Source organism: Helicoverpa zea, chromosome 9 (genome assembly GCF_022581195.2).
Source record: "Helicoverpa zea isolate HzStark_Cry1AcR chromosome 9, ilHelZeax1.1, whole genome shotgun sequence".
Classification (NCBI taxonomy): Eukaryota; Metazoa; Arthropoda; class Insecta; order Lepidoptera; family Noctuidae; genus Helicoverpa; species Helicoverpa zea.
In genome coordinates this window covers 13,371,777-13,398,768 of record NC_061460.1, presented here as the reverse complement: position 1 = coordinate 13,398,768, position 26,992 = coordinate 13,371,777, and the positions used below count along the sequence as shown (strand labels likewise).

The following is a 26,992-nucleotide window of genomic DNA, read 5'->3' as shown; positions in this document are numbered from 1 at the left end:
TTTATATCGCCTTTCTACATTTTTTTGGGAAACTATAACAATAGTACAACAGTTTTAAAATCCATCACCCATATTTTGACTCATAACAAGAATTCATGGGCACCCTAGTTGTTTGATTTACGAAAATGTTATTATTAGCTTACCGGTGAAACGATATATTGCAACCACCATAGGATTCACTTTCACAAGTATAAAAGCAACACTTCTTCACCATTTTAATAGTTTGAATTGATTAAATACAAAAAAATATAAACAAAATTTTAAATGCTGATTACGCGCCAGGAATGTTCAGGGTTACCGCTAGAAAATAAAAAAAAGCAAAATAAAAATTTATGTTGTTTATGTTTTAATAATAAATACGAATAAATTAATGCGATTGTTATTAATTTGTTGACTTACAATTGTTAAAATAAGATAAAAATATAAGTGATTCAATTGTTTTTTGGGAAGACAAAACTTTTGATCACAACATTTTTTTATGCTGGCAAGGTGTTAGAAAGAGACAAACAGCCTCCGTTCGAACTATCCCTCTCGGCTCGGATTTGCCTCTGTGTATTATGCAACCAATTTAGTACCTTATTGCGTTAGAATAGAGTTCATTTTCGTAAATATATATTTTGAGCGTGCGCAATCTTGTTTAGTAATATTATATCTATGTGTGTAGCTCTGTGTGTGTGTGTGCGAGTGTGCAGTAGGTACTGAGTGTCCCCCCTGCGCAGCTGGCGTCGCACATCTCGCAGTCGCTGAAGCTGGGCGGCGCGCCGTACGCGTCCAACTCGCTGGAGCGGCTGCGCATCATCAAGCGGCTGCGCGTGCGGGCGCAGGCGGAGCGGCTGGCGGCGGCGGCGCGGGCGCCGGAGCCCTACGCCGGCCCGCCCGACCTGGCGCACCGCGTCGCCATCGACGACTTCAACGACTACACCTAGCGCCCGACCCGCCCGCACACACCATAGCGAACATATTTTTTTGGTAATTTTATGCTTACGACGCGTGATACTCGTGTGAATTTCGCTAATCTGTGCGACGAGTAGCTTAAAAATCTTATATAATTTTAAATTGTAATAAATAAGAATCATTACCCTATATACATATACGTTGCCGGACCGCCCCGGGCGAGCGCCACTAGAATTCTCACTAGATTACATTCTTAAGAATAAAATATATCACCCTATTAATATGCAGGCCGCGCTGGCCTCACAAATTGTATATAACTGTATGTATAACCAAATTGGCGAAATTCAGATGGATCACGATGTACTATACAATTTGGTCGGTGTTTATATAAGCGTACTACATAACGCCCGGCGCCACGCCGCGACCCGCTCACTAGACGCATCACTCGTCTTGTACTGAGTACTCGCCAGTCGAGGCTCTCCTACTGAGCCGAATATGTTCGCAGCGTGGGTACTGTAACGGCGGCGTGAGCCACTCAGGTGACGCTCATCTCACCGTACTTTGTCGACATTAACATAACCTGTGTGTATCTCATTCAATTTTTTTACAAAAAAAAAAACTTTTTGTGAGATGTGATAGTAGCGTAACAATTAAATACGAAATAGAAATACGAGAAATATATTTAAAGCTGGCAAATTTTCTACAAATCGCTTCGCTTAAGGGATACCGCGACTTTCATAATAGTGGTTTATAATAAGATGACATACTGGCTCGAATATAAGTGGACAGTTTTTGGAACACTTAAACAAGCGCGCCTCGCCGCGCCCCCCCCCCTCCCGGCCCCTCCCCCTGGCTCCGCCCCCGCCCCGCCCCGTGCGCGGGCGCGGCGCGAGCGCGTCGAGCTGCACGATGCACTCGCTACTGGTTCAGTTCACACCACTAATGTATTATGAAATGATGAAATCTTTTGGTTTATTTATTCTATTCTGCCGATACACATTTCTGTCTAGGTTGTCTGTGGCTTAAATAGTTTAATTTCTTACATAAATTTAGATTTTGAACTGAATAATGTAAAAGTTAATATTAAGGATTTTTAGTAAGTACATGTTTTCACAAAATATGAGTTTGTCAGTAGAGTTGACGCGGCGCGGCCGGCGCTCGTGACGTCACAGGCGGCTGCCGCGCCGCGTGCGCAGCAGTCAGTCGTTAACAGTTGAGGCATTTCTTGTTTATATATATTTTATGTAGCAATTTATTTCCTGACAAAAGATTTTGTAATCAAATAAATGATGGCTATTTTTTCATATGTTTTATTATCAACTTGATAACTTAAATTTTATATCACAATATTGACCTAAAAATGTCCTGGACTCTGGAGCAAGATTGCGACTAGAAAAATGCATATTATTTTGTGGTTCATATCGAGTATTTCAATTCATTGCATAAAATCCATTTCAGTAAGAAAAATCACATGTATTTTTATTTAAATACTCAATTTAGTCGTTGTGGCCTACTGCCTTTCAAGTATGAGTGGGTTCGATTCCTGGGGCCCGATTCTCCTAAGTTAATAATGTCAAAATCGAATAGAAATTGAATCGCAATATGATCGCAATAGCAGTTTTAACCATATCGGGCATTCTGCTACTAATATGAGACCAATCGTATTCCAACGACATTCGATTGGTTTGCGATTGGTCTGCTATTTTGGTGATTTTGGTCTATAGGTACGGTAGTTTGCTCTACAATCGTATTGCAATTATAAATAATTTACAGACAATATGATTCATAATTGAATTACAGAAACGGGTAAAAACGTTTATTTATAAGAAAAAAATAGCGGAATGCCACATACGCTTCAATCGTAATTGAGTCGTGATTGGATCTCAGTCGAATGTGAATCGTATGTCGCTTAAGTAAAATTAGAAGATTCGGGCCCCTGGTCAGGCAAGTACCAATGCAACTTTTCTAAGTTTGTAAGTAGGTACTTTCTAAATATTTCTTAGACACCAATGACTGTGTTTCGGATGGCACGTTAAACTAGGTCCCGGCTTTCATTGAACATCCTTGGCATTCGTTACGGGTAGTCAGAAACCAGTAAGTCTGACACCAGGCTAACCAAGGGTATTGGGTTGCCCGAGTAACTATATAGGTTGCGGAGGTCACAGGCAGTCGGTCCTTGTAAAACACTGGTACTTACTCAGCCTCATCCGGTTAGACTGGAAGCCGACCACAACATAGGGGAAAAGGCTCGGTAGATGACACGGAACGACTCACTGACGAAGTTGAAATTACAGTAGCCATTGAGTATCAAAGCCTAGTAGTAGTATTCTAATAAAATCATAAAACGCAGAAACCGGCATAGAAACATAACATGCGTAAAAGTAAAAGTTGTGCTGTAAGGCAGAGTAGAGATGTGAGCGCGGGAACTGCCAGTCTGCAGGTACGACCGAGTACGCACCGCGTATCGGGAGCTTGTTTGACGACTCTTTGGACTTTGGATTACTTTGGACTCGACTGAGAGTGCACTGCAATAGGGTAAGTACCTTCCTCTAACAGAGAGACACTTGTGCTTTATAAGCTAACCGTCGTAAGGGTTTTCGTTTGTGTTGATCTTATTGGTTTTATCTACAACAGCTTCGATAATAAGGAAAATTACCTTATCTATACTTATAATAAATCTGTAGAGAGGTCAATTCTGTACATTGAATATATTTTCAAAATAACTATTAGGGGGTGATTTGTGATCGATACTGATGCCAAAAATGCAATCAGTAAAATTTGTGTCTGTCTGTCTGTATGTTCGTTATGGAAACAAAACTACTTGACGGATTTCAACGAAACTTGGTACAATGATTCTTCATACTCCTGGGCAGGATACTTTTCATCACGCTACGATCAATAGGAGCAGAGCAGTGAAGGTAAATGTTGGAAAAACGGGAGAAGTTACTCATTTTTTATGCTTCCGTCGCGTGTTCAGCCTTAATGGTTAAGAGGACGAATTGGAATTTTTGGCGCCAAGGATCTCAATTTTTCTCAGTAAATACAAAACGGATTAAAATACAACTTGGTTACCTGAAAGTTCATGATATAAGCCTTATTTTGTTCGACGTAGAAACATGATTAGGTAACTTTTATAACAGAGAAAAATATATCAAACATACCTCTTTTTAAAAAGAGATTCACATATTATGGGCAAACGGGACCGATTTAAGCCTCTTAACCTTTTTTAGTAGTTGGGTATATACATACTCTTTAAAATTGTAGAAGGAATTTTTATCAAATTATCATTTCTAAATAATAAAATTACAAAACCATTTTGTCGCTTACGACTTTTAGTTATAAGATGCTCCGACCCCTTTTGGCGCCTTAGATGCGCGTGCCGGTTATGGAATTATTGTTGACCAATTCGTCGCCTTAAAGCAGTGGTTCTTAACCGGTGGTCCGCGGACCACTGGTGGTCCCTGGAGGCATTCCAAGTGGTCCGCGAAGCTTAGCTTCGCGACGTTGCTATACGTTATCTAACTTAATTTTTATCGACTTATAACTGCGAGCGGGGGTTTTCTCATGGACGTATATCGGGTGTATCGTACCTAGTAATTTGTAATTTTGGTTTTGAGTCTTAAAAAATAATTAAAATTTCGCGCTCGCTTCGCTCGCGTATTCAGAAACTGTATGCCTTTATTTTTGCATTTGTCAACAAACGAAAAGTTAAGTACGTTTGGGCTACATTTTATGTAATATTTGGTTTAAGTCCGATAAAAATTTCGCGCTCGCTTCGCTCGCGCATTTGGAAACTACATAGGCAAGTTTTTCTTTATTTGCATTTGCTTACCTACACATCTGCCGATATGCGTTTAGCTTTGAATAGACCTGACCCAAAAATTCAGTTTTTTTTTTGCATAAATAATAAAGAAATGAGTACTAATTTAGGTAAACCGATGAGGTGGTCCCCGGCAAGACAAACTTTAGTCAAAGTGGTCCCTCATGTCAAAAAGGTTAAGAACCACTGCCTTAAAGCTACACAGAAACCATGTATGACGGAAATGTTCTCCTTAAAATTATATAAAAAATATACTATGACAATATATCGCTCACCTAGCAGTATAATGACACATCTACTTTTTTCTTATTTTACAGAAATGAGGGTCAAAGATTTTGCAAACGTTTGAAACGAGGTTATGACTTCATTTTATATTTTATCTTAGGTTTTAACAACTAACGCCGTGCCGTTTTACCACTTTATAAATTATACACTTTAAAACACTTAGGCCGTGAAAACCCAATTTCGCTTTTTTTGTAAATGTGCCATTATACTGCTAGGTGAGCGATATCTCTATCTTTTATGGTTGGCTCACAATAACACATTTAACTCTCGATAGCTTAGCAGTTCGGAGCTTTCTGATTATATTTGTCTACTATTAATTGATTTTTGGTATGGTTTAAATATTCGTTCAAACTACAAATGATTAATAGTTTACATTTTATTTCTATTTAGGTAGGTAAAGTAGTAGTAGGTACGCATAGATTTAGATAATTGGATAGGCTGCTGTTTATTATTTCTTCCTCTCTTTGCACAAAGTCCGATTCTAACGCGGACGAAGTCGCTGGCAGAAGCTAGTGTAAAATAAGAGATATAAATTCCCGTTGTATGCGGTAAATATTCATCCTCATTGCACCAAACGCAAATGACGTGTAACTTGTTACAATAATGACGCACTGGCTGCTTACAGAAAACCAAAATTAAATGTCTAGACATAGACGAGGCGGCTGTCAGTAGCCGGAATTTTCAAGGTTCGGAACAATGTGGGTGAGGATCCTCTGCGTGGTGGTGGTGGCGAGCAGCGCGCTGGGCAAGGAGGACGCGCTGCTGGACCCGCTGTTCGGCGCGGAGGGGCGGAACAAGGTGGACATCTGCGTGGGCACGCCCGGCGGCCGCGTGCGCCGCTGCCAGGGCGCGCTCTACAACCGCGAGTGGGTGGTGGCGCGCGCCGGCTGCCTGCGCAGCGCCGCCAGCCACAGCATGGCCATCGAGCGGCCCTCCGCCGGCGGCAGCTGCGACCACGTCCTTGCCGGTCAGTGCTGTCTCTGCCCACTCACATTACAATACTTCAAAGTAGTTATATGAGTTAAAGTAGAGAATAATTTGGGAGCTAAAACTTAAATAAAATGAAATGTTTAAAGTAAATGTTAAGTGTTATTGCCCCACAGGGAACCCCGGCGTGTACCGGTCCCGCGAAGTGCGACACCACGTGATGCACCCGTGGTTCGATCTGGCCATAGTGATCGCGAAAACACCTTATAATAACCTGGAAAAGCTCTCCAATGCCACAGAAATCCGCCTTAAGCTGAAGCACCATGGGTAACTCAAATATTTCTTAAATTACGCTTACACACCTACATGTATGTAGGTATATGATAACGGCCAAACCCGATTTCAGGACAGTTATGTCTATAACAGGCTAAACCAGTTCTTCTTATATCTGGTAGGGTTTACTATATAGTATAGCTTAGTCCAAAGTAATTCTTCTAAGCCCGATAGGATAAACCAATTCCCTTAGCGTATGCTGAACTAGTTGATCCTGATATAAATACGGAGCCCCTAGTGCAAACTAATATACCGACATTTCACCAGGGTTTGCAATGTTTTTGGCTTTCGTTATACTTAAGTTTCTTTAAACACAAAGCCGGTTTCATCAACTGCTGGATCTCACCCCCCTCCCTGTGGCCACCAATGGCAGTGTTACTCAACACGTGTCGCCATCAACAACATATCAACTTTTTAAATGTTGATAGTTGCCTCAACTGAAGTTGCTCCTTATACAAAGCGCCTTGAGGGGATTAAGGAATATAAATTGTAAGTAAGTCCAAACTAGATAGTAGATCATCAACTGTTATGAGAAGATTACACCTAATGAGTACAATGGCGAGCCAGTGTCACATATGTATTTATATCACTTTATCAAAAACTTTGTGCTTTGATCTGATTACCCATTTGTTGCAGTGTGTACAAGTGGATGAAACATTACTTTGACGCCTTTGCCCTAACTCGCGACCATGGATATCACCTGAATAGAATTTCCCGAAATTTAAAGACATACCACCATCCATTCTGGTATTTCTTTGTAACGATGGTCCTGCCCAGCGTGCTGTTCATGTTAGTCTTTATATATGTTACATTCTACACAGGGACCCCTCAAGAGGTTCCTTATAAGAAACTGCGTTATTCTAAGAAAGTAACTTCTATTTAATATGTATTGAATAATATAGTTGTTTCATAATAGAGTGTTTTATTTACAGACATCTAGTATTACTAAAATTAAAATTACATCCTTATACAAGATTAATATCTACAATAATTGTTATGTTCACACATACAGTGACGAATAAGAGTCATCTTATTCATCCTTCTTGTCCAGCTTCCTCCTCCACACCTTCACCTTGCCCCTGAGCTCGCGCAGCCTCTTCATCTCATCCTTGAAGTCCTGGTGCTCGTCTCTGTACAAGCCGTACTCCCTCAGCTTCAGCATGAGGCTGTGAGTCTCAACATGCCGCGGGTAATAATGGATGATTTCTTCGTTAGTGTGGAGCGGTCTTTCCGAAAACATTTTCACCACCTTCATGGACTTGGGATTAGTGGGGATAGCAACTTCGCCGAAGATCCTATTGGACAGCCGCTGCATACGACGGGCGTAGTTTGTAGATGCCTTAATCAATTGAGAATACTTAGCGTAGTTTGTAGCCATTGTTTACCTGAAATAAAAATTGAAGGTTATAATATTTCATGACATGAGATGTGAATAAAACAGAACTATAATCATCAAGTGTAAAATCACTTACGAAACTTTTTTAAATACACCGACAATTAAACAACCTCTCACTCGCATTCAAATAATTTAGATTATTTTGCACAAGGAGATAGGTACCTATAATTATTGTATTTGTATGTCAATGTCATGAAATTGTCATCGATTTTTCTTTTGCCCCTGGGGCAGGCTAAAGTCTTTCGACCATACTGCCTTGTCATCGATACGATATACTAGAATCCATAGATTATGCATATGCGACAGACAAATGAGAAATGAGAATGTCTGCAGAGAAATGAGAATGAGAAGAGCTGTGCCCGTCTACAACGTGATGGACCACGACCGCTCAGCCAAGATCAACGCCGCACAGCTGTATTCGGCAGCTTTTGAGTATAAACTAAATATTCTTTGTGGCAGCTAGCTTTCAAAATTGCTAAGATGCTGCATATATCTATTAATTATCTATTTATTACCCAGTGACAGCGATGAGGAGCAATTTTTTGATGCAATGTATTAGTTTTAAGTTGTATATATAAGTTTATTTTTAATTTTTAAAATTAATGTAAATATTATGTAAATACTTCAAATAACAATAAAAATATAAAATTCTAACGGTTTGTTGTCATTGTCATGTCATGCATGTCACTGTCACCAACTTGTCATGCATGTCACTGTCACCTAAAGTGTCAGTCTTGTAAAACAGACAGGGGAGTATTTATTTATGTTTTGCACAAAACTATCTTTCTTACGAATACGAATAAAAATACATACAGTGAGACTTAATTGCAATAATAAATGATTACTACAGTACATTTTTCCATAATAGAAGAATTATTTCAATTTACGTAAGTTGCAGAGCAAATCTACTACTATCTATTGCATAGAGATTATATACAGCGTTAAAAAAGTTTTCAGAATTTCCTGTACTTAGGTGCAAAAGACCATTGGTGGTTTCAATACAATTTATAAACAAATAATCAAAGGAAATATATTCTGAATGTCTCACTTCGTGGCGGAAGTACCGGAGGTTGTCGTTAAGCCGGTGAGTTTATAAACAAGTAAATCGTTTATTTTTCTTCGATTTCTTATGTCGTATATCCGAGTTGGAGACGGAGCACCCTGCTCCGATACATGCAAGTGTTTTGCTAACGCTGCTGCATATGTATAATGAAATCCCACCATCACAACCTTAATGATACCCTTTATTCATATAACTCTACACTAGTTTAAAATGATTGTGATGAAAATCTGTCTGGCACATGGTACACACCTACAGGCTACAAGTGTTCATTAGTAATTGAACTTGTTGCAGGGGAAGATGATCAACCTTTCATCTTCCAAGATGAAAGCATTGGCGGCGGCACTAGTCCTCATGTTATATGTATATCTGTTGATATACTTCAAAACCATATACTTGAGAAATAAAAGACTTGATGACATCATGGCTGTGGTGAGTAAATTACTTCAAAAAATATGTTTGATTCAATCGCAGATCTAACAGTTGCATTACAAATGACATCCATATTTCTATAGATCCATGATGTGTAATCACACACTACAGTAACTCAACAATATCGCTTGTAGTGGAGCTCACTCCTGTCAGCTGCTTGCAAGTGTTATTATTCCTGAAGTCAAACTATAATTGTTACAGGCATTGAAAACTGAAAGGGAGATGTTAAAAGTTCACAACGCTGGACAAAAAGCTGGCGTTGCAGATGGCACAGGTGGACAGACTTTATGAGGATTACTAGACATATGCTGATATTGTTTTCCCTGGTGTGTGAATGGTGCTAATATATGTATACTATATACATCATGTATGCTGTAGACCCCTCTATGACACTACTGTCACCACAATTATTAGATATAAAATATGTACTTGCATATGCTTGTATATATTGTATTGGCCTCCATCACAAATAGCAGAGAAATGTGATTACTCATCAAATAACATTGGAATCTCAACAATCGCAATACTAGTGTAAGTATAACTTGTGAATGTTTCAGTATTATAATCTAATACACCTATCCTATAAACCTGAGTTGTAAATTAAGTAAGTAGGAAGCAAAATTCATTGCATATGTTTGCCCTTTACTATTAAGTAGATTTATACACTGAAGAGCTTTACATTTGTATGAATTCATTGTTAACTAGTTGCGTCATGCATCGGGAGAGTAAAACTGTACCCATTTGTTATTTTCTGTTAGGTTTAAGATTTTCTTATAGTATAAGTTAATTTGAATTATTGTTAACTGTGAAGATGTACTCAGCATTTTGTTGAAAGGACTAGAAGTTGTACTGTCAAGGAATAGGAAAGAGGAATCTGTGTGTATTTACCTGCATTCACTCCTGTTATGTTGCACCTAATCTTATCAGTAACGTTTATTTTAAGTTAGCTATTTACATACTTTTAATTTTGTTAACAAAGTCGTGGTGGTCTAGTGGGTAAAGGACCAACCTCTCAATTATGGGGGCGCGGGTTCGATCCCAGGTCGGGTAAGTACCAATGCAACTGTTCTAAGTTTGTATGTACTTTCTAAGTATATCATAGACACGATAGGCTGTGTTTCGGATGGCACGTTAAACTGTAGGTCCCGGCTATCATTGAACATCCTTGGCAGTCGTTACGGGTAGTCAGAAGCCAGTAAGTCTGACACCAGTCTAACCAAGGGGTATCAGGTTGCCCAGATAACTGGGTTGAGGAGGTCAGATAGGCAGTCGCTTCTTGTAAAGCACTGGTACTCAGCTGAATCCGGTTAGACTGGAAGCCGACCCCAACATGATTGAGAAAAAGGCTCGGAGGATGATGAATTTTGTTAACAATGCACAATTTAATATGAATATGATAAACCAATTGACTGAAAAATCAAATCTAGTGTAGAGTAGAGTGTAGGCAGCTGAAAGCTTGTTATATGATGGTGTACCAACATTTGCTAGATGTCAACACTGGCGGTTGATCACTCTCATCACTAAAGCAATAAGGTTGAATCTTATCAACTATCAGTTTTATAGTTACCATTACCAAAAGTATTATCCACCTGATTCATGTTATTATGATGATACCATTCATTGTTAACATAATGTATTAAAATTATGATTTAAGTATTATTAAATTTGAAATAAAATAAAATTATATATGTATTATGATTTTATTTAAGTTTAAATCTTAAAGTATTTAAATTGTAACATTTTGTGATATGCACTATTATTATAACTAGCACCAATCAAGTAAACATTGTGTATAGAGGATAAATAAAGTCTATTTATGTAAAATTGTACTAGTACATATGAGTGAATTAAATACTCAAACAGACAACAAATCTCTTAAATATAGAATATATTGTTCTTCTCATTCTTTCTAACAGTTCCATGAGGTTGTATTTGATACATTCGGCAAGCAAGAGGCAGTCTAGGCATTAACAACTGATGACTAAGGTAACATTAACACGTTAAATAGAGAGCTGCTCACAGTATTCTGTAAATTACAGTCTTTATTACGACATTTCAAATAAAGTAGTCTTGCTATAACTGTATTTGATGACTACTAACAGTCGGTTGTAGCGCGAGTAGTTACCGCAGGTGGCGCGCCAGGCCGTTGTCGAGGTCGCGGCACTCGGCGGCGCCGCCCGGCTCCAGCACGGCTTGCGGGGCGCAGCGCCAGGGGTCGGCCGTGTCGCGCTGCCAGCGCGCCAGCCGCGCCGCCAGCGCCGCCTCCACGCCCGCCAGCGACGGCTTGCCTGCACAAGGACGCACTCACTCTCTCACTCGACTCACCTTTCCGACTTGTTATACAAAAACAAAGAAAAAAAAAACCAAGCGTTACCGTGCAAGTTTCTAGTCTCGCCAGGGTCGGCGCGGATGTCGTACAGCTCCCACTGCGGCCGGTAGTAGTACTGTTCCAGAGTCTTGTACCACGGTAACGACTGCTTGCTGCGCGTACGGTTCAGCAGGTCCTGAGGTTATTAACAAAATGGATGTTGAAAATTGTAGTGTTGCAGCATTGATGTTACAAATATATACATTACTGCGGATATAACTTCACTAAGGGACGTAGGTACCTGGAACGTGGGCGAGACATATAGATCCTGGTCGATGGGGAAGGGCATCCCAAAGTTGAGGTTGTGTATGAGTTTGTACCGGCGCGTGCGCACCGCTCTCATCGGGTAGTACATTGTGACCTCGTGGTGAGTTTGAGACGCGAACACTGCGTCTTCTTCTGAGTACGGTGGTTCTGGAATAAGCAAAAGCAAAGCGGAAACCGGTTAAGTTATTTTAAAAGACTTCAATGTGTCAAATTTTTATCCCCAATAGTTACCTTTTTGTAAAATAGGAAGCAAGCTTTTTGGTTTATCCGATTGTATTATATCGTTGCTTTCTTCTCCAAATGGAATTTTAAACCAGTCAAGAACAGTAGACATGACGTCGAGCAGGCTGACCATGGCGTAGGATGCTTCATTCCTCCTCGCGTCAGGCTTCGGAGACGCGATGATCATCGGCTCGCGGAGACCCGGGTCATAGAAGTTAGTGCGGCCCGACGGGAAAGGGATGCCGTTGTCAGATGTGTATATGACCAGGGTGTCGTCCAAATGCCCTGCTGCCTCTAATTCTTTAAGTACCAGCCCCACGCCTGGAAATAATTATAAGTTAATTTTCCATTGAATATCTACCTACTTTAGGTTTGGCATGTCACAATAACCATTGCCATACCTTGATCAAGACGCGACATTGTCGTGTATTGCGCTGCGATATCCCTTCTAGCTGCTTCAGTATCCTGAACACGTATAAAAAAATATCAGCCGTTTTCTTACTTAAATATGCTTAAGTATTCTCATGTTCCCATCGTGTTTATTCGCTCATTACCTGCACAAAGTATGGTAGTTCCACTTGCTGCCACTGGTAGTATATGGGATGCCAGTCGGGGATGAGCCCCATGCCCTCCTCGCCGGAACCGAACCGCTCGCAGAACGGACCGAACTGAGGGTCGGTGTGACCGCACCGGTGCGGGTCGTGGAAGCTCACGTACAGGAGGAATGGTCTGGAACAGTTTTCAGTTGAATTCGTGTAAGCTCCCATCACACAACAATAAAGTATGGTATCCTTACTTGTTGTCCCGGTTAGCCGCGGCGAGGAACTCGCGAGTGAGCAGCTTGATGTGCGTGATGTTGCGCCCCACCTGGTTCACGTGGTTGTTCTCCTCCGTCTGCTCGTAGTCGAACTTGAACTGCGCCGCCGGACCCACGTCCTTCTTGCCGATGATACCTGACAGGTAACCGCATTTTTTTAACACGACTAAGCATTGCTAAGTACATTGTTGTAGGTAACGAATGTCTGACCAGTCATGACGTTGTGCTCGCGCAGCAGGTTGGGCAGGCTGGCGACGGTGTCGAAGGAGTTGAAGTGGTGCACGGTGCGGTGCAGGCCGTACATGCCGTTCTGGTGGCTCGGCGTGCCCGTCAGCAGCGCCGCGCGGCTGTAATTCACATATCAACGTGAAAATGCTGATACATGCACGAAATCTATCAAACGGAGTTTTTAAAAACATAACACTAGGTTAGTAAAATAAAGATGAATAGTTAAGAAACATCAGTAAAACGTAGAGGTTTACTTGGAACACAGGTGAAACTATAGGGAACAGCTAGTGAACCAAATAATTGTGTACGAGAAATGTAACTATGCTAGTTCTCTTTCTATCGTGACAATCTGCGATAGGTACCTAGGTATTTATGTCGAAAGTGTCCCCATAACAACAATAAATATACATACGAGTAGGTATCAAACGTACTTAGTACGTAATATAATCATCGGCAAGGATATTGAGCCCTGACCTTCACCTGCGCAGAAGTGATTTATTGGTTTATTGCCATAAGTATACGGTGCGCAAAGCGATCACCACTCTTCCGCCGAGAGCTCATTATCCGTGCCGATAACTATACCCGACTCTGTAAATAAGCAAGTAGGTAATAAGTTTGTCAGCTCAGACAAAAAGTACCTTGGCGAGCAACTGCTGACTGAAGTGAAGGCATTGTTGAACAGCAGGCCGCGCTTGGCGAGCGCGTCGATGTTCGGAGTCTGGCATATCTTGTTCAAGTACGAGCCGAGCTCGAATCCGCCGTCGTCCGCTGAAAAATTGTTGTAAAGTTCGTGTGTTGTGTCGTTTCCTAGGATAATCCCTAGATCTACTGAAATGATTTTGAAATTTATTTTACTACACGTCAACCATGTTGGGGTCGGCTTCCAGTCTGAGTAGGTACCGGTACAAGGAGCGACTGCCTATTTGACCTCCTCTAACCAGTCACCCGGGCCAGTTACCTAAGGTACTACCTACCTATATATTAAGGAAGAGTTCCTTAGAAGAACTCCATTATGAATTCCCTTCTGCCTACTACGCCTGTGTAGGTACAGTTTACTCCGTTATGTGCCTAGTCTTCCTTGCATAATAAACCCATGTAGGTACTACCCGTATTCCCCCATATACTCCCTTATGACGACGATCCCTGATTACGACTCCAATGTATCTACCCCTTTGTTACGCCCTTAGGTACCTACTCTCTCTATAAGTATTCCTTCATTCACCTGAATTTAATTAATTTCATACTTGAGAAATTTTTATCTATGTTGAATAAATGTACCCGCCAAAAGCTTTTGAGGGTTCCGTACCCAATGGGTAAAACGGGACCCTATTGTTCTCGCTCCTCTGTCCGTCCGTCTGTCACCAGGCTGTATCTCATGAACCGTGATAGTTAGAGAGTTGAAATTTTCACAGATGATGTATTTCTGTTGCCGCTATAAGAACAAATACTGAAAACTAGAATAAAATTAATATTTGGGGGGGGGGGGCTCCCATACTACAAACGTGATTTTTATCTCGTACGGAACCCTTCGTGGCCAGTTTTTTTCTATTGATTACATTCCTATTTACTACATTATTTGATCCGCCTGATCCACCCCTAAAATGTTCTTGATGAAATCATGATAAAATTCGCCTTTTTAAAACCTTCGCGCGTGTGACGAACATCGTCTATGGCTTTATACTTTTCAGACTTTTCATTACATAGATTGTCATGTCGCGTCGTATGCGTCGTAGTTAGCGATGGGACGTTGAAGGTTTTTCCGTCAACGAAACGTTAACGTTGATTTCCGTTTGTCAACTAGTTGATTAACTAGTTAATTTCGTCACGTTAACTACGTGTTACAAACGTCAACTTGCATCAACGATACACGCCAGCGTCAACGATAAACGCCAAAACGTTTTCATTAACGTATTAACACTTTCGCTGCCCAGCTCACCTATGCAATTCCTATCCACATGCCCAAAAATATTTTGCATAATTACATAACAACCGAGTATTCGAGTCCAACAGCGCAATTGTATCGGAACGGGACCCTTATGCCCGAAAACCCGGCGTCCGGGTTCACTTAAGCCCCGCCCACCGAGCGTAGGGCTACCCAAAATGATTTACTAGAATATAATTATTGTGCATTTTTGATCAGAATAAAGAAAATAAATCCCGTCTTGTTATTTAATTTATTATGTTGTTAAAGAGACTATTTTTTTTAATTTTAACGTACATTATGTTAGAACAGATTTACTTAATATGATTTATCTACATGTTTCTGTAAGCTTTTTTTTTAATCAATACAACGCCGACGTGCTTTGTTTTAACACCTGCATAGGATAACAAAGAAAATAAGTATCTAGTTTTTAGTTTAAATACTCGTAATCTCAAAAAACATGCCGACGCGCTTTGTTTGTCATTTTACGGGCCAGAGATAAAGAACCATAAATCTCGTTATTTATTAGTTATTATTTTTAATTTTTATCATTTGTCATGTGAACATATTTTTATTAATTTGGCTTGTGCGCCACAGCCTCCTCATCTCCCCCTGGGAAGAATGTACAAAGTACATAATTTTGTTGAATTGCATTTTTATACATATTGCAAAAACATTACCTACATTTTACTTAGCAGACAGTTCTCAATTGACCGTACAAGTGTGCACTCAAGTTATTTTAATATAAAGTTTGGGTTTAAATTAAATTACGTTATTTTCTGCAAATCATCAAGTTTTATTTATCAAGTGTTACTCCATCAAGATTATCAATACATCAAGACAAGAGCAACAGCTCCAACAGCACAAAAGGCGATAGATGCACTTTTGTTTTAACTTTAAAAAAAGTTTTCGGCAAACGATTAAAGGTCTTACTCAGGTAAAAACTTAACCCTTCTTTGCTGCTAAAAGTAGGTACGTATTTACAAAATAATTTAAGCTCATTCGGTATCTGTTTGCACTTCCGGCTAAACCTATATCGAATACTCTCTCCCGTGTTACGTTTGTCTGTGATCGACTATTGGCTTTTCTACCGGACTTCTGTGTTATTACTTTTGTGTTTGACTATTGGCTTTCCTACTGGGGCCCGATTCTCCTAAGTTAATAATGTCAAAATCGAATAGAAATCTAATCGCAATATGATCGCAATAGCAGTTTTAACCATATCAGGCATTCTGCTACTAATAAAAGACCAATCGTATTCGATTGACATTTGATTGGTGTGCGATTGGTCTGCTATTTTGGTGATTTTGGTCAATACGGTAGTTTGCTGTACAATCATTTTGCAATCGTAAATCATTTGCAGACAAAATGATTCATTATTGAATGACAGAAAAGGATAAAAACGTTTATTTCAAAGAAAAAATAGCGGAATGCCACATACGTTTCAATCGTAATCGAGTCGGGATTGGATATCAGTCGAATCGAGTCGAACGTGAATCGTATGTTGCTTAAGTAAAATTAGGAGAATCGGGCCCCTGGACTTCGATTGCCTTACGTTTGAAACCTAGGCACTGTTTACTGGATTTGATTTAAGCCTGCAAATCGGTTGTGCGTTAAGTGTCTTACTGTGAACTGAAATGATGGCATATAACATTGATGAAGTGATTTACGTTTTCTAATCCGTTATAAACTAAAGCGATGTTTTTTCAATTGATTTCATTTATTTACTTTTGACAACCCTTACAGCTTACTTAGCTATGGACTCGCTATTCGGGTCCTGGGCATGAGCACATGCATCTATAGCTACGCATAGCGACGACTCGGTATTCGGGTTGCGGGCATAAGGAATGAACTATGGTTCGACTCGAATCCCGGGTGCTGGGCATCGAAAGTGTAACGCAATGTTAATTTACGAACATTTTGTTGCAGTTTACTTAATGAAATTGGATATCATTTTTTGATAACTTTCTAGATGATCTCAGATCTTCCCTTCATACTTTTTTCAGGCTCTAGATCTGACTAAATAATTTGCTATTTAGAGCTGCTTATTTAAGTTCAAATTATTATGTCATGACTATAGCGTCGTAGCGAGAGTTGACGTTGAAAATAATAAAACGTTTGGGTTCAGTTTCTCGTTTCGTTCGTCAACCTAGTTGAATTCATAAACGTCGTTGTCATTTTTATTCGTTGACGGATTCAACGCGTTGATTTGTTAACGGTCAACGTTAATCCCGTTGAAGTGACATCAACGTTGATTCAACGCCCATCACTAGTCGTAGTAACTATTTAGTAATCTGTGGTCATGATAATAGCAAAATGCATTGCGAATTCACCGTGATTTTGAAAAACATTGAAACTATACTGGATAGTGGCCAAAGAGTAAAGTAAATATGTAGATAATAGTGGCGAAGCTAAGGGTCAAATTCTAGGCTGGGAGAAAGTTAAAAATCATTCAATGAAGGTGAAAAAAATTAAATGATATGGTAGAAAGTAGTATTTCTTTAGGTATAAAATGCGTCTACGGTGAAACAACCCTCTACTCTATGACAGGATAGGCCACAGCCTCTAAAAATAAAATTGATAAAAAAACTAAAGACATGGGACAACACTATGAGTACAAATAAAATATCTTTATCTTTAAAATAATTAAAACAAATTATCATGCATTGCTATATTACAGTATTATCAACTCATATAATTTGTATTTATCAACAGTTTAGTGGACACGTAGCCAAATACCGTATGACGTAAATATTCTGTCAACCAATGGAATGTTGACAAGAATTATCAATATTATGGACTTGAAGTACTCACCGAACAGTATAAGAACATTTGCCGATGTAGCAGGCTTATCTGATAATACGCTTTGAGTGACAAAGAGCCACAATAACAGTGTGTAAACAGAGCCCAGGGCGCACGCCATGTCGATCGGCCGGTTGATAACAAACAAGCCGCTTAAGACAGATATTTGACGTGTCCCACTCAGTGAAGTGTTGGCGCTTTGCGGTCGCCGGTGCGGTGCCCTACTTAGCGAGTTCACGACAAGCCTCACTTTGCCTCCAAAATTCAAATTGACCAGAAGAACTTGCCAACTAATTCAGCCAATAATTAAAAATCATGGCTAGCCGGAAGTCGATATTGTATCTATTTGATGTAGACGGCACCCTCACCCAGCCGCGACAGGTGATCTCGGAAGAATTAAAGAATTTCTTATTGGAGAAGGTGAAATCTAAAGTAGCCGTAGGGCTCGTTAGTGGATCCGATTATGTCAAAATAGCTGAACAGATGGATGGAGCTGAAGTTGCTGCGAAGTTCGATTATGTATTCTGTGAAAATGGTGTGGTGCAGTATCGCGGCGGCAAGCTGATCAGTTCGGAAAGTATTGTCGGCCATCTAGGGGAGAAGTTGTTACAGAGAGTTATCAATTTTTCACTGGGCTATATGTCCAAGATTGAATTACCATCTAAGAGGGGCAATTTCGTAGAGTTTCGATCTAGTATGATCAACATCTGCCCAGTGGGGCGGTCCTGCAGCCAGGCAGAGAGAGATGAGTTTGTTAAATATGACTCTGTACATTCAATAAGACAACAGTTTGTAGATGCATTGAAAAGTGAGTTTAAGGATTCTGGTTTAACATTTGCTCTTGGTGGGCAGATCAGTGTTGATGTATTCCCCACTGGGTGGGATAAGACCTACTGTCTCAAACATGTTGCAGATCAAAACTTTGAAGAAATTCATTTCTTTGGGGATAAAACTATGCCAGGTGGTAATGACTATGAGATCTACAATGACTCTAGGACAATCGGGCACAAAGTGATCTCCCCCGAGGACACCAAAGAACAAATAGTAAAATGTTTGAATGTTTAAAACTTCTCAAAACTGTATTATATTGTAAATGACTATTAAATCAATATTTCTTTTATTTAATTTGTTTAACTAATTATTGCAAACAGAGGGAACAAGCATTACACAGTAATGTTGTTCAGTTGTTGCAACTGATAACCTTCTAGATAAAAGTGTGATAGGGTATTCTGTATATTAAATGATGAATGAAAATTTAATTTCATAAATAAATAATAATGATAAATAGAAGAGATAATAATCAACCATAATTAAATAACATAAAAACTAGCCCTCTATTTCCCAATCTTTCAATATTGGGTATAGTATACAATAAAATATAAGATATTAATTTTCAACAATTTAATAAGTAATGTAAATTATAAAAAGATATATCAATGCTTTGCATATTAAAATAGTCATACAAAAATATGCTCTGTGGTAAAAATCATCATTTATAAAATGAAATAACACTTATTTATAAATCAGATATGCCTTCACCTATTCTAATTAATGAGCTTTAGTGGCCTTCATAGATGGGTTTCCTCTTCTCCATAAAAGAGATCATGCCCTCCTGTCTGTCTTTAGTAGGAATGTTTATCTCATAACACTTCTGTTCCACTTCATAGCCGTCCTTGATGCTGAGCTGTATGCCCTCATTGATAGCTTGCTTGGCACAACGCAAGGCAATAGGTGCATTGAGTGCAATCTCCCGTGCCAGGGACAGAGCCTTTTCTAGAGCTGCATTCTTTGAGTTGTTTTGAGGAACTACATGGTTAACCAATCCTGTAAACAAGTACAGTACATTGTGAAAAAAAAAAACAAAATCTCAAGGGATCAGGGAGGATCTTGTGTCAGTGATGTAACAAATAATACTCACCTAACTCTTTAGCTTCATTTCCACTCACAATTCTTGAAGTATATATTAGTTCTTTAGCAATATTGATGTTGACGGCTCTTGGCAGTCTTTGGGTGCCTCCAGCACCTGGGATGAGACCACGTCCTGTCTCTACAAGTCCCAACTTTGCTGTTTCAGACACTACTCTTATGTCGCATGCTAGGGCCAGCTCTAGACCTCCGCCAACTGCCACACCCTCTATAGCTGCTATTGTTGGCATTGGCAAATCTTCTATCTCTATAAATGTACCTCTAAGGCCTTTGACAAAGTTTGCAACTTCATCATCTGCCATCTTAAAGCGCTCTTTCAAGTTTGCTCCTGAAAATTAATAATTGTGTGACTTTCAGACAGTCTTTTGGAATTTTATATTGTATAGTCCTCTATACAACATGGTAATTTTTGTCTTCCTTCTAAGCATTACATAAAGTTTACATGGTTTACAATACTACTGAATTAAATTATTATTCAACTCGCCTATCTAAAATTAACATATCCATTGTATGTAAATATGCACTTGAAATTTGATTGATAAACAATATTATCTTGACAGGTTGCCATCATAAAGTATATTAAATTATTGAATTTTACATAAATTCTGAATGACTTAACACTGTAATTAAAGAGAAATAAAGATTTATAGTTATAGTTTGTACTTCTGGCAATAAATTGAAAGAAGCAGTTTGTGTCTTACCCGCACAGAATATGCCAGGCACCATGCTGTGCAGTATAACAACTGACACTTTGGTGTCCTCTCTGATTAACTGGTTGACTTCCCTCATAGCTTCAATCATGTCAAAGCCCAGGGCGTTGCGGTCTTTGGGGCTGTTGAGTCCGTACAGCGCGATGCCTCTGTCGGTACCTAACAACTTTTCGTATACCACAGGACTCACATTCTCATTACATTGCTGTGTCTGAGTTGCTAAAAAACGCACCGACCCATTCCTAATAATTGAACTGAATTTATACAGCCTTGGAATCAACATTTTATATTGGCGATACTCGACCAAACCTTTAGACTGTTATCTTCTTACTACCTAGACCTACGCAATTATATCACATTATACGGAGTGTATGTTACTTGTTTGACACTTGAATAATCTTATCATCACTATAAATAAACATAATTATAGATAAACATTACCTACTGATTACAAAGAAGCCAGCCACAAACAAGAAATTAAAAATAAATATTCCAAACCTACGTTCCAATACAAGCATACTTCTCGTTGTACCTGTCAATAACAAAACCAAGAACCAAAAAGGTGGCTGTTTGTTATATTCATATGGCGGAAGCATCCAGTTAGTTAACGTCAAGCAAGCGTCAGTGTCAAAGTAGTCAGCTGTCTACCTGCATGCCGCTGTCTAGTTTCAGTAGTCTGCCTGCTTACTGCTTCGCTTTCATCATAATTTGTCTAGTTAGAAATAAATAATTATGGAGCTGCAACTGACCTTTAAATAGCTTATTGAATACTACTTTAGTGTAAAGCACTTTTACATTGCTGCGTTACGTGGTTACGTGCAATAATTTGGTAAGGTACAATAAACAATCCTAACTCTAACTAGTAAAAACATTTAAAATGATATTATATTAATAAACTTTTAAAGATATAAGATCAACTCCTGTCGCCTGTTGGTATGCCATATTCATAGAGTAACTTATAATGCAGATGCGTAATTTGTGGAATAAAAATCCTCCGACGTCAAATGGATACTAAAAGTCTTAAAGTCTTCAAGAGAGTCCAATTATATATTTAATTTATAAATTCACACATAACAAGCTTTTTACAACAACAACATTTCATTTTTTTTTTAACACACTTCTATCAATTTTTCGGCTATGTACATACCTAACCAAAGAGGTTGTACATACAATAATACTTTCCCTAATTGATGAGAAGTATTCGGATGCCTAATGCATCCCAATCCTTTCTCGCAAATCCACGAGCCGAGGTCTGGGAACTGCCTTGGTAAACACATCAGCCAGCTGATCTGTTGAAGTTGTCTTCACAACAGTTAGAGTTCCTTCTTGCACCATTTCTCTCACAAAGAAGTGTCTAGTACGGATGTGTTTTGTCCTCTTATGGAATTCTGGGTTGTGAGCTAATCTTATAGCGGCCTCATTATCCACTTTAAGGACAGGTATCTCTTCTAGATCTGTCATATCTGCAAAAATTCTTTGCAGCCATACTAGTTCTCTAGCAGCTTCACTAGCAGCCACTATCTCCGCTTCTGTTGTGGATATAGCAACTGTGGCTTGTCGTTGACTAAGCCAAGACACAGCAGCACCAGCGTACAAACATACTACGCCAGTAGTTGATCTTCCAGTTGTAGAGTCTCCTCCGTGATCAGCATCACTGTAGCCTATTAGCTGTTTAGGCTCACTTCCATATGTCAATCCGAGAGAGATTGTCCCCTTCAGGTACCGGAATATTCTTTTAACTGTGTTCCAGTCTTCCTTTGTAGGATTTTCTAGCTTACGAGAGGCTACTCCCACCGCATAAGCGATATCGGGACGAGTGCCTACCATCAAATAAGCGAGGGCGCCGACTGCTTCTCTATAGGGAAACTTCTTTTGTTCTTCTGCAGGGACCACTTTCCCTGACTGAATACCTTCTTTCTCTATAGGAGTAGAGACTGGATTGCAGTCAACCATCCCAAAACGCTCTAATATCTTCTTTAAATATGCTTCTTGATTGATGGTTATAGAACCGTCACTTGCGGTCTTAATTTGAAGGCCTAAATAATATGAAGCTGGTTTGACTGTGATCTTTAATTTCCTTTTCAGATCTTCTAGAAAGCCATTCGCCAACTCTGCGTCTGTAGCAGCGACTAAACCGTCATCAACATACAGAGTGATCAGAATTTTCTTCTGTCCAATTTTCTTAGTGAAGAGACAACAATCACCATCACTCTGTTTGAAGCCCATCTCTAGTACTATGTCCTCAAAACAGCTGTTCCAGCACCTTGGTGCTTGTTTTAAGCCATACAGACTGCGATTTAGACGACACACTTTCTTGGAACCATCACCATAACCATCTGGTTGCTTCATAAAAATGTCCTCCGTCAATCGTCCATTTAGGAACGCAGTGGCTACATCAAACTGAACAATATGTAGTTTTTCTTGAGCACTAACACTCAAAAGTGCTCGAATTGTAGCATGTCTAGCAACGGGGCTAAAAGTTTGGTCATAGTCCAAACCTTTCTTCTGTTTAAAGCCTTTTACAACTAACCGCGCCTTATATTTTTCAATAGAACCATCTGGATTTCTTTTTATTCTGAATATCCATTTACATGGTAGTGCTTTTCTGTTGGGCGGTAGTTCACATAGACTCCATACATTGTTTTCCAATAGCGATCTCATTTCTGCGTTTAATGCCTTCAGCCACTCATCTCTGTCTTCTCTTCCCAAGGCTTCTTCGTAAGACTCAGGAAAATGATCAGAGTCAATGAGGCAGATATAATCCTTCATCCGCTGTGGAGGTCTAAGGGTTGACCTGTCTCTCAAATTATACCTGTGAACTTCAGGTTCCCTTATCTCCTCTTGAGCATCAATGAACTCTTCTGCTTGATCTGCTTCTGAAGCATCATGAACATGATCTCCTGATACAGCCTCGTCATTGGTAGCTGTATCATACTCTCCCTCTAGAGCATGTTCATTAGACTCATTATCACAAGTTTCTGGTTCTCTTATTGGTGAACTTATCTGGGTTGGAACATGTTCCGATAAGATCACTCCCTCTGTGTCTATCAGATCGAAATCTCCCTCTGTCTCACTGCTACTTGGTTCATTAATTGGTGGTAAATTCATTTCTTCTTGAAGACTTGGCAATGCAGTTGGGATTTTCAATTCGATGCTTGGACTAAATATGACATCTCTAGATCTTTCGGTCTTTTTTCCATTCCAGATGCGATACCCATCGTCGTTATCGTATCCAATAAGTCTGCCCTTAATAGCTTTCTTCTGTAGCTTCTTCCTTTTCTGCTTAGGAATGTGGAAGTAACATTCACTACCAATTACACGCAAGTGAGAGATCTTAGGCTTCTTGTTATGCCAAAGCTCATACGGTACTTTCCCTGCTTCCCTAGTGGGTCCAGTGCGATTGAGAACGTAAGCAGCTGTATTAATAAGCTCTGCCCACAAGGCTTGTGGAAACTCCTGTCCTGAGTGCATGTATGATCGAGCGGTTTCTACTAAAGTCCTGTTTTCTCGTTCTGCGCACCCATTTTGCTCAGGGGTGTATGGCATCGTGAGTCGCTGGATTATTCCCTGCTTGTGAAGAATATCTCGAACAGCTTTATTGTCGAACTCTCCACCATTATCGCTCAATAATGTTCTAACTGTATGTCCAGCGTTTTTAGCTTCTTTTAAGAATTGACTAAGCTTGTCCTTTACTTCACTTTTGTTGCGAATGAAGAAAACGTGACGAAACGCGGAGTAATCATCCTTAAAAAGAACAAAATAGAGATGTTTGCCATAGCTCTCCGGGAATGGTCCGCATATATCAGCGTGTACCAGCTCTCCAGGCATATTAGCTCTTTCTCTCTTGCCAAACTTCAGTCGCTGTGCTTTACCATAGATGCATCCTTCGCACTGTATATCACTCTCTAGATTTAGATTAATCCCCAGTTCCCTCTTAACAAGATCTTTAATGTACTTCTTGTTCTGGTGACCAAACCTCTCATGATATAGCTGGAGTAAGCATGATGGATCAACAGCATTAATTTGTACAGGTTTACTCGGTAGAACTGTCTTCATCTGTAACTTATACAGTCCACCATTATGTTCCCTGTTACCTACTGCAATAACCTGACCATTTAATTCCAATCTGCACTCTTTAGTTGTGGAAATAAATGTACTGTTTCGCAGTTTGTCCTGTGCAGCTAGCATAGATAGCAGATTTTTCGTTAGTTTAGGCACGTACCAGACATCACTTAGGGTAAGCTTCATAATTTTGCCGTTAACATTTGTTTCAACCACCACAGACCCTTTCCCTTTTGCAGGAACTACGGTGCCGTCTGCCGTCGTTACGGTGTGGTTCGACCCAAAGTCCTCATAATTTATGAATATATCTTCCCTATTGGTTACGTGAGTTGTGGCACCATTGTCCACATACCAATGTTCTGCATCTTTATCCTCTGAGCAAGTATATATCATTAGCGTAATATTCTGCACTTGCTGCTTCGTCGACGTAGACTGTGAAGGTGGTTTCTTCGGTCTGCCATCTTGGATCCACTGCTTGCAGTTCTTGATGCGGTGTCCCTTTTGTGAACAGTACCTACACCTCAAATTCTCGTCTCTGGATTTTATTTTTAGCTGCGGCTTAGAGGTAGAGGCGAGCACTTCTTCAGTCTCTTCATTATGATTACTAAGTGCCCTCTCGTACCCACAGAGTTGTGCTGTTAGTGTGTCTATGGTCCTCTCCTGTTTGTTCAACAGCATCCAGCTGGATTTGAAGTTAAAAAATTTGTCGTCGAGGGAATCCAAAATTTTACAAATCAAAAACATATCTGGTAACTTCATATTGGGATCAGTCTTCAAAATTTCAGCATTCAAATTGTTCCAGATGTTCTTCAGTTTTGACATCATTGTCGACACATCCTCTGAACTATTTTTATAGCTGAAAAACTGCATGCATAACGTGTATGCGCGATCTTCGGACTGTCCATCAAATAATCTATGAAGTTCCTCCCAGACTTCCTGTGCTGTCTCGAACCTCATGACTTTCATCAGCGTCTCTTCGGTCATGTTACTGGTCATTATGAGCAGGGCGTTGCTGTCTGCCTTCCTATACTTCAATAACTCTGAGTTATAGGCCATCACTGCACCATCGCCTGTTCCTAAAATCGGCTTCCGAAGCTTTCCTTCTGCTGCCTCCATGGCGCCTTCTGTGCCACGCAACATGACGGAAACTTTATACTTCCATGTAGCCCAATTTTCACTGCCTTTGAGCTGACCGATTTGAATTTTAGTAGTAAAATTTTCCATATTGACGGGAAAGATTTTCCGCTGGCCCGTAACCTAATGCAGATGCGTAATTTGTGGAATAAAAATCCTCCGACGTCAAATGGATACTAAAAGTCTTAAAGTCTTCAAGAGAGTCCAATTATATATTTAATTTATAAATTCACACATAACAAGCTTTTTACAACAACAACATTTCATTTTTTTTTAACACACTTCTATCAATTTTTCGGCTATGTACATACCTAACCAAAGAGGTTGTACATACAATAATAACTTATTAATACGGTGATATTTTAATGTGGTTGTAGAAGAATAAAGTATTTACTACTATACAAGTTCATCCTAACAATAAACGATAATAAGTATAGAAAATAAATGATAACACAATCCTAACATAATGTAAATAAACTTCCTCTGACATTAGAAAGAATAACAGCATTCTTATTGGCTTATTGCATTTTCACTTTCATGTGTGAAAAAAAGCATTATTAGATAAAATATTTAAAGTGATATTTGTCTCTAATTCCAGATAAAAAATGGAGCCCAAGCCGTATGTTGTTGAATTAGATCCAGAAACAAATACTTTACTGAAGATGTATCTATTCCAAAATATTCAAAATTTGGAGGTTATTAGAAGTAATATAATTCAGGGTGTTTGGAACTGTGCTGCCATAAAGCCTAATTTGATCATAGAGCCGTTCCAGGTAGCTGTAGCAGCTAATAGGGCTGTTTTATCTGAAAAGCAAGGAGCCTTAGTGACTAAAACAGTATTTTCTGAAATATTGTACAATTTGTCACTGACAAGGAACATTACTCAGAGTCTGACAAGGTTTGGGATAGAGAAGGATCCAAACCTGTTAATTTGTTTTTTAGTCACTGATCAATCGGATGCTAGTAAAGACATTTTACCACAAATTGAAGGTGAAATGTTGCCTATGAGTGACTTGAAAGGATTTACATGCTTGAAGAATCTGAAGAATATTTACAAGTTGAAAGACATACCAACACATCAAGATTTAACAGATGTTATTGTCAGCAGAATGGTCACTAAAAATTTTGTGACTCACTGATTAAATAAAGTTTTACCACTGAATACAGGTTTGATTTATAACTGTTTTATAATACCCTGTGTATTGAGGAATGTGTGTGAGAGGAGGCCTGTGCCCAGTAGTGGGACCATAAAAAAGGCAGTAACAGTAACAGGGGAATTCGTTTCCATACCTAATCTACCTAAGATATTCACACATTTGAAGTTTGATTAGTTTGAATATCCCAAGCTGAAATTAAAGTCATTTCCTCAGCATAGAGTTACTACTTAT

At 39.4% G+C, this 26,992-nt stretch overlaps 7 protein-coding genes across 18 annotated transcripts in view; 4 read left to right on the top strand and 3 right to left on the bottom strand.

Moving 5' to 3' along the window:
• Positions 1-2,194, top strand: part of LOC124633154 (tuberin) — a 29,645-nt gene extending 27,451 nt beyond the window's left edge. For all 12 annotated transcript variants that reach the window (XM_047168284.1, XM_047168281.1, XM_047168283.1 and 9 more), the window contains one exon: positions 720-2,194. In XM_047168284.1, the coding sequence (XP_047024240.1) occupies positions 720-926 (207 nt within the window). In that variant the 3' untranslated portion in view covers positions 927-2,194. The remainder of the gene's footprint in view (positions 1-719) is intronic.
• A 3,214-nt stretch (positions 2,195-5,408) lies between these two features.
• Positions 5,409-7,172, top strand: LOC124633162. The gene is made up of 3 exons (XM_047168298.1): positions 5,409-5,966; positions 6,103-6,253; positions 6,896-7,172. The coding sequence occupies exons 1-3, from the start codon at positions 5,696-5,698 to the stop codon at positions 7,140-7,142; spliced, it is 669 nt and encodes a 222-aa protein (XP_047024254.1). The 5' UTR covers positions 5,409-5,695; the 3' UTR covers positions 7,143-7,172.
• On the bottom strand, positions 7,165-7,916 carry LOC124633164 (28S ribosomal protein S33, mitochondrial). The gene is made up of 2 exons (XM_047168300.1): positions 7,732-7,916; positions 7,165-7,644 (listed from the first exon to the last, which is right to left on the bottom strand). Exon 2 carries the CDS (start codon positions 7,635-7,637, stop codon positions 7,290-7,292), a length of 348 nt encoding a protein of 115 aa, XP_047024256.1. The 5' UTR covers positions 7,638-7,644; positions 7,732-7,916; the 3' UTR covers positions 7,165-7,289.
• Positions 7,917-10,833: 2,917 nt separating this feature from the next.
• On the bottom strand, positions 10,834-17,916 carry LOC124633157 (N-sulphoglucosamine sulphohydrolase). The gene is made up of 10 exons (XM_047168292.1): positions 17,785-17,916; positions 13,688-13,817; positions 13,032-13,168; positions 12,801-12,957; positions 12,559-12,733; positions 12,406-12,469; positions 12,014-12,325; positions 11,757-11,929; positions 11,522-11,651; positions 10,834-11,435 (listed from the first exon to the last, which is right to left on the bottom strand). Exons 1-10 carry the CDS (start codon positions 17,891-17,893, stop codon positions 11,269-11,271), a joined length of 1,554 nt encoding a protein of 517 aa, XP_047024248.1. The 5' UTR covers positions 17,894-17,916; the 3' UTR covers positions 10,834-11,268.
• Positions 17,917-18,087: 171 nt separating this feature from the next.
• Positions 18,088-18,892, top strand: LOC124633161 (phosphomannomutase). The gene has a single exon (XM_047168297.1). It carries the CDS (start codon positions 18,088-18,090, stop codon positions 18,835-18,837), a length of 750 nt encoding a protein of 249 aa, XP_047024253.1. The 3' UTR covers positions 18,838-18,892.
• A 266-nt stretch (positions 18,893-19,158) lies between these two features.
• Positions 19,159-20,981, bottom strand: LOC124633160 (enoyl-CoA hydratase domain-containing protein 2, mitochondrial). Its single transcript, XM_047168296.1, has 3 exons — positions 20,400-20,981; positions 19,691-20,026; positions 19,159-19,596 (listed from the first exon to the last, which is right to left on the bottom strand). Exons 1-3 carry the CDS (start codon positions 20,689-20,691, stop codon positions 19,331-19,333), a joined length of 894 nt encoding a protein of 297 aa, XP_047024252.1. The 5' UTR covers positions 20,692-20,981; the 3' UTR covers positions 19,159-19,330.
• Positions 20,982-21,017: 36 nt separating this feature from the next.
• LOC124633163 (EKC/KEOPS complex subunit Tprkb-like) lies at positions 21,018-26,766 on the top strand. The gene is made up of 2 exons (XM_047168299.1): positions 21,018-21,242; positions 26,203-26,766. The coding sequence occupies exon 2, from the start codon at positions 26,210-26,212 to the stop codon at positions 26,741-26,743; it is 534 nt and encodes a 177-aa protein (XP_047024255.1). The 5' UTR covers positions 21,018-21,242; positions 26,203-26,209; the 3' UTR covers positions 26,744-26,766.
• Positions 26,767-26,992: the final 226 nt, after the last annotated feature.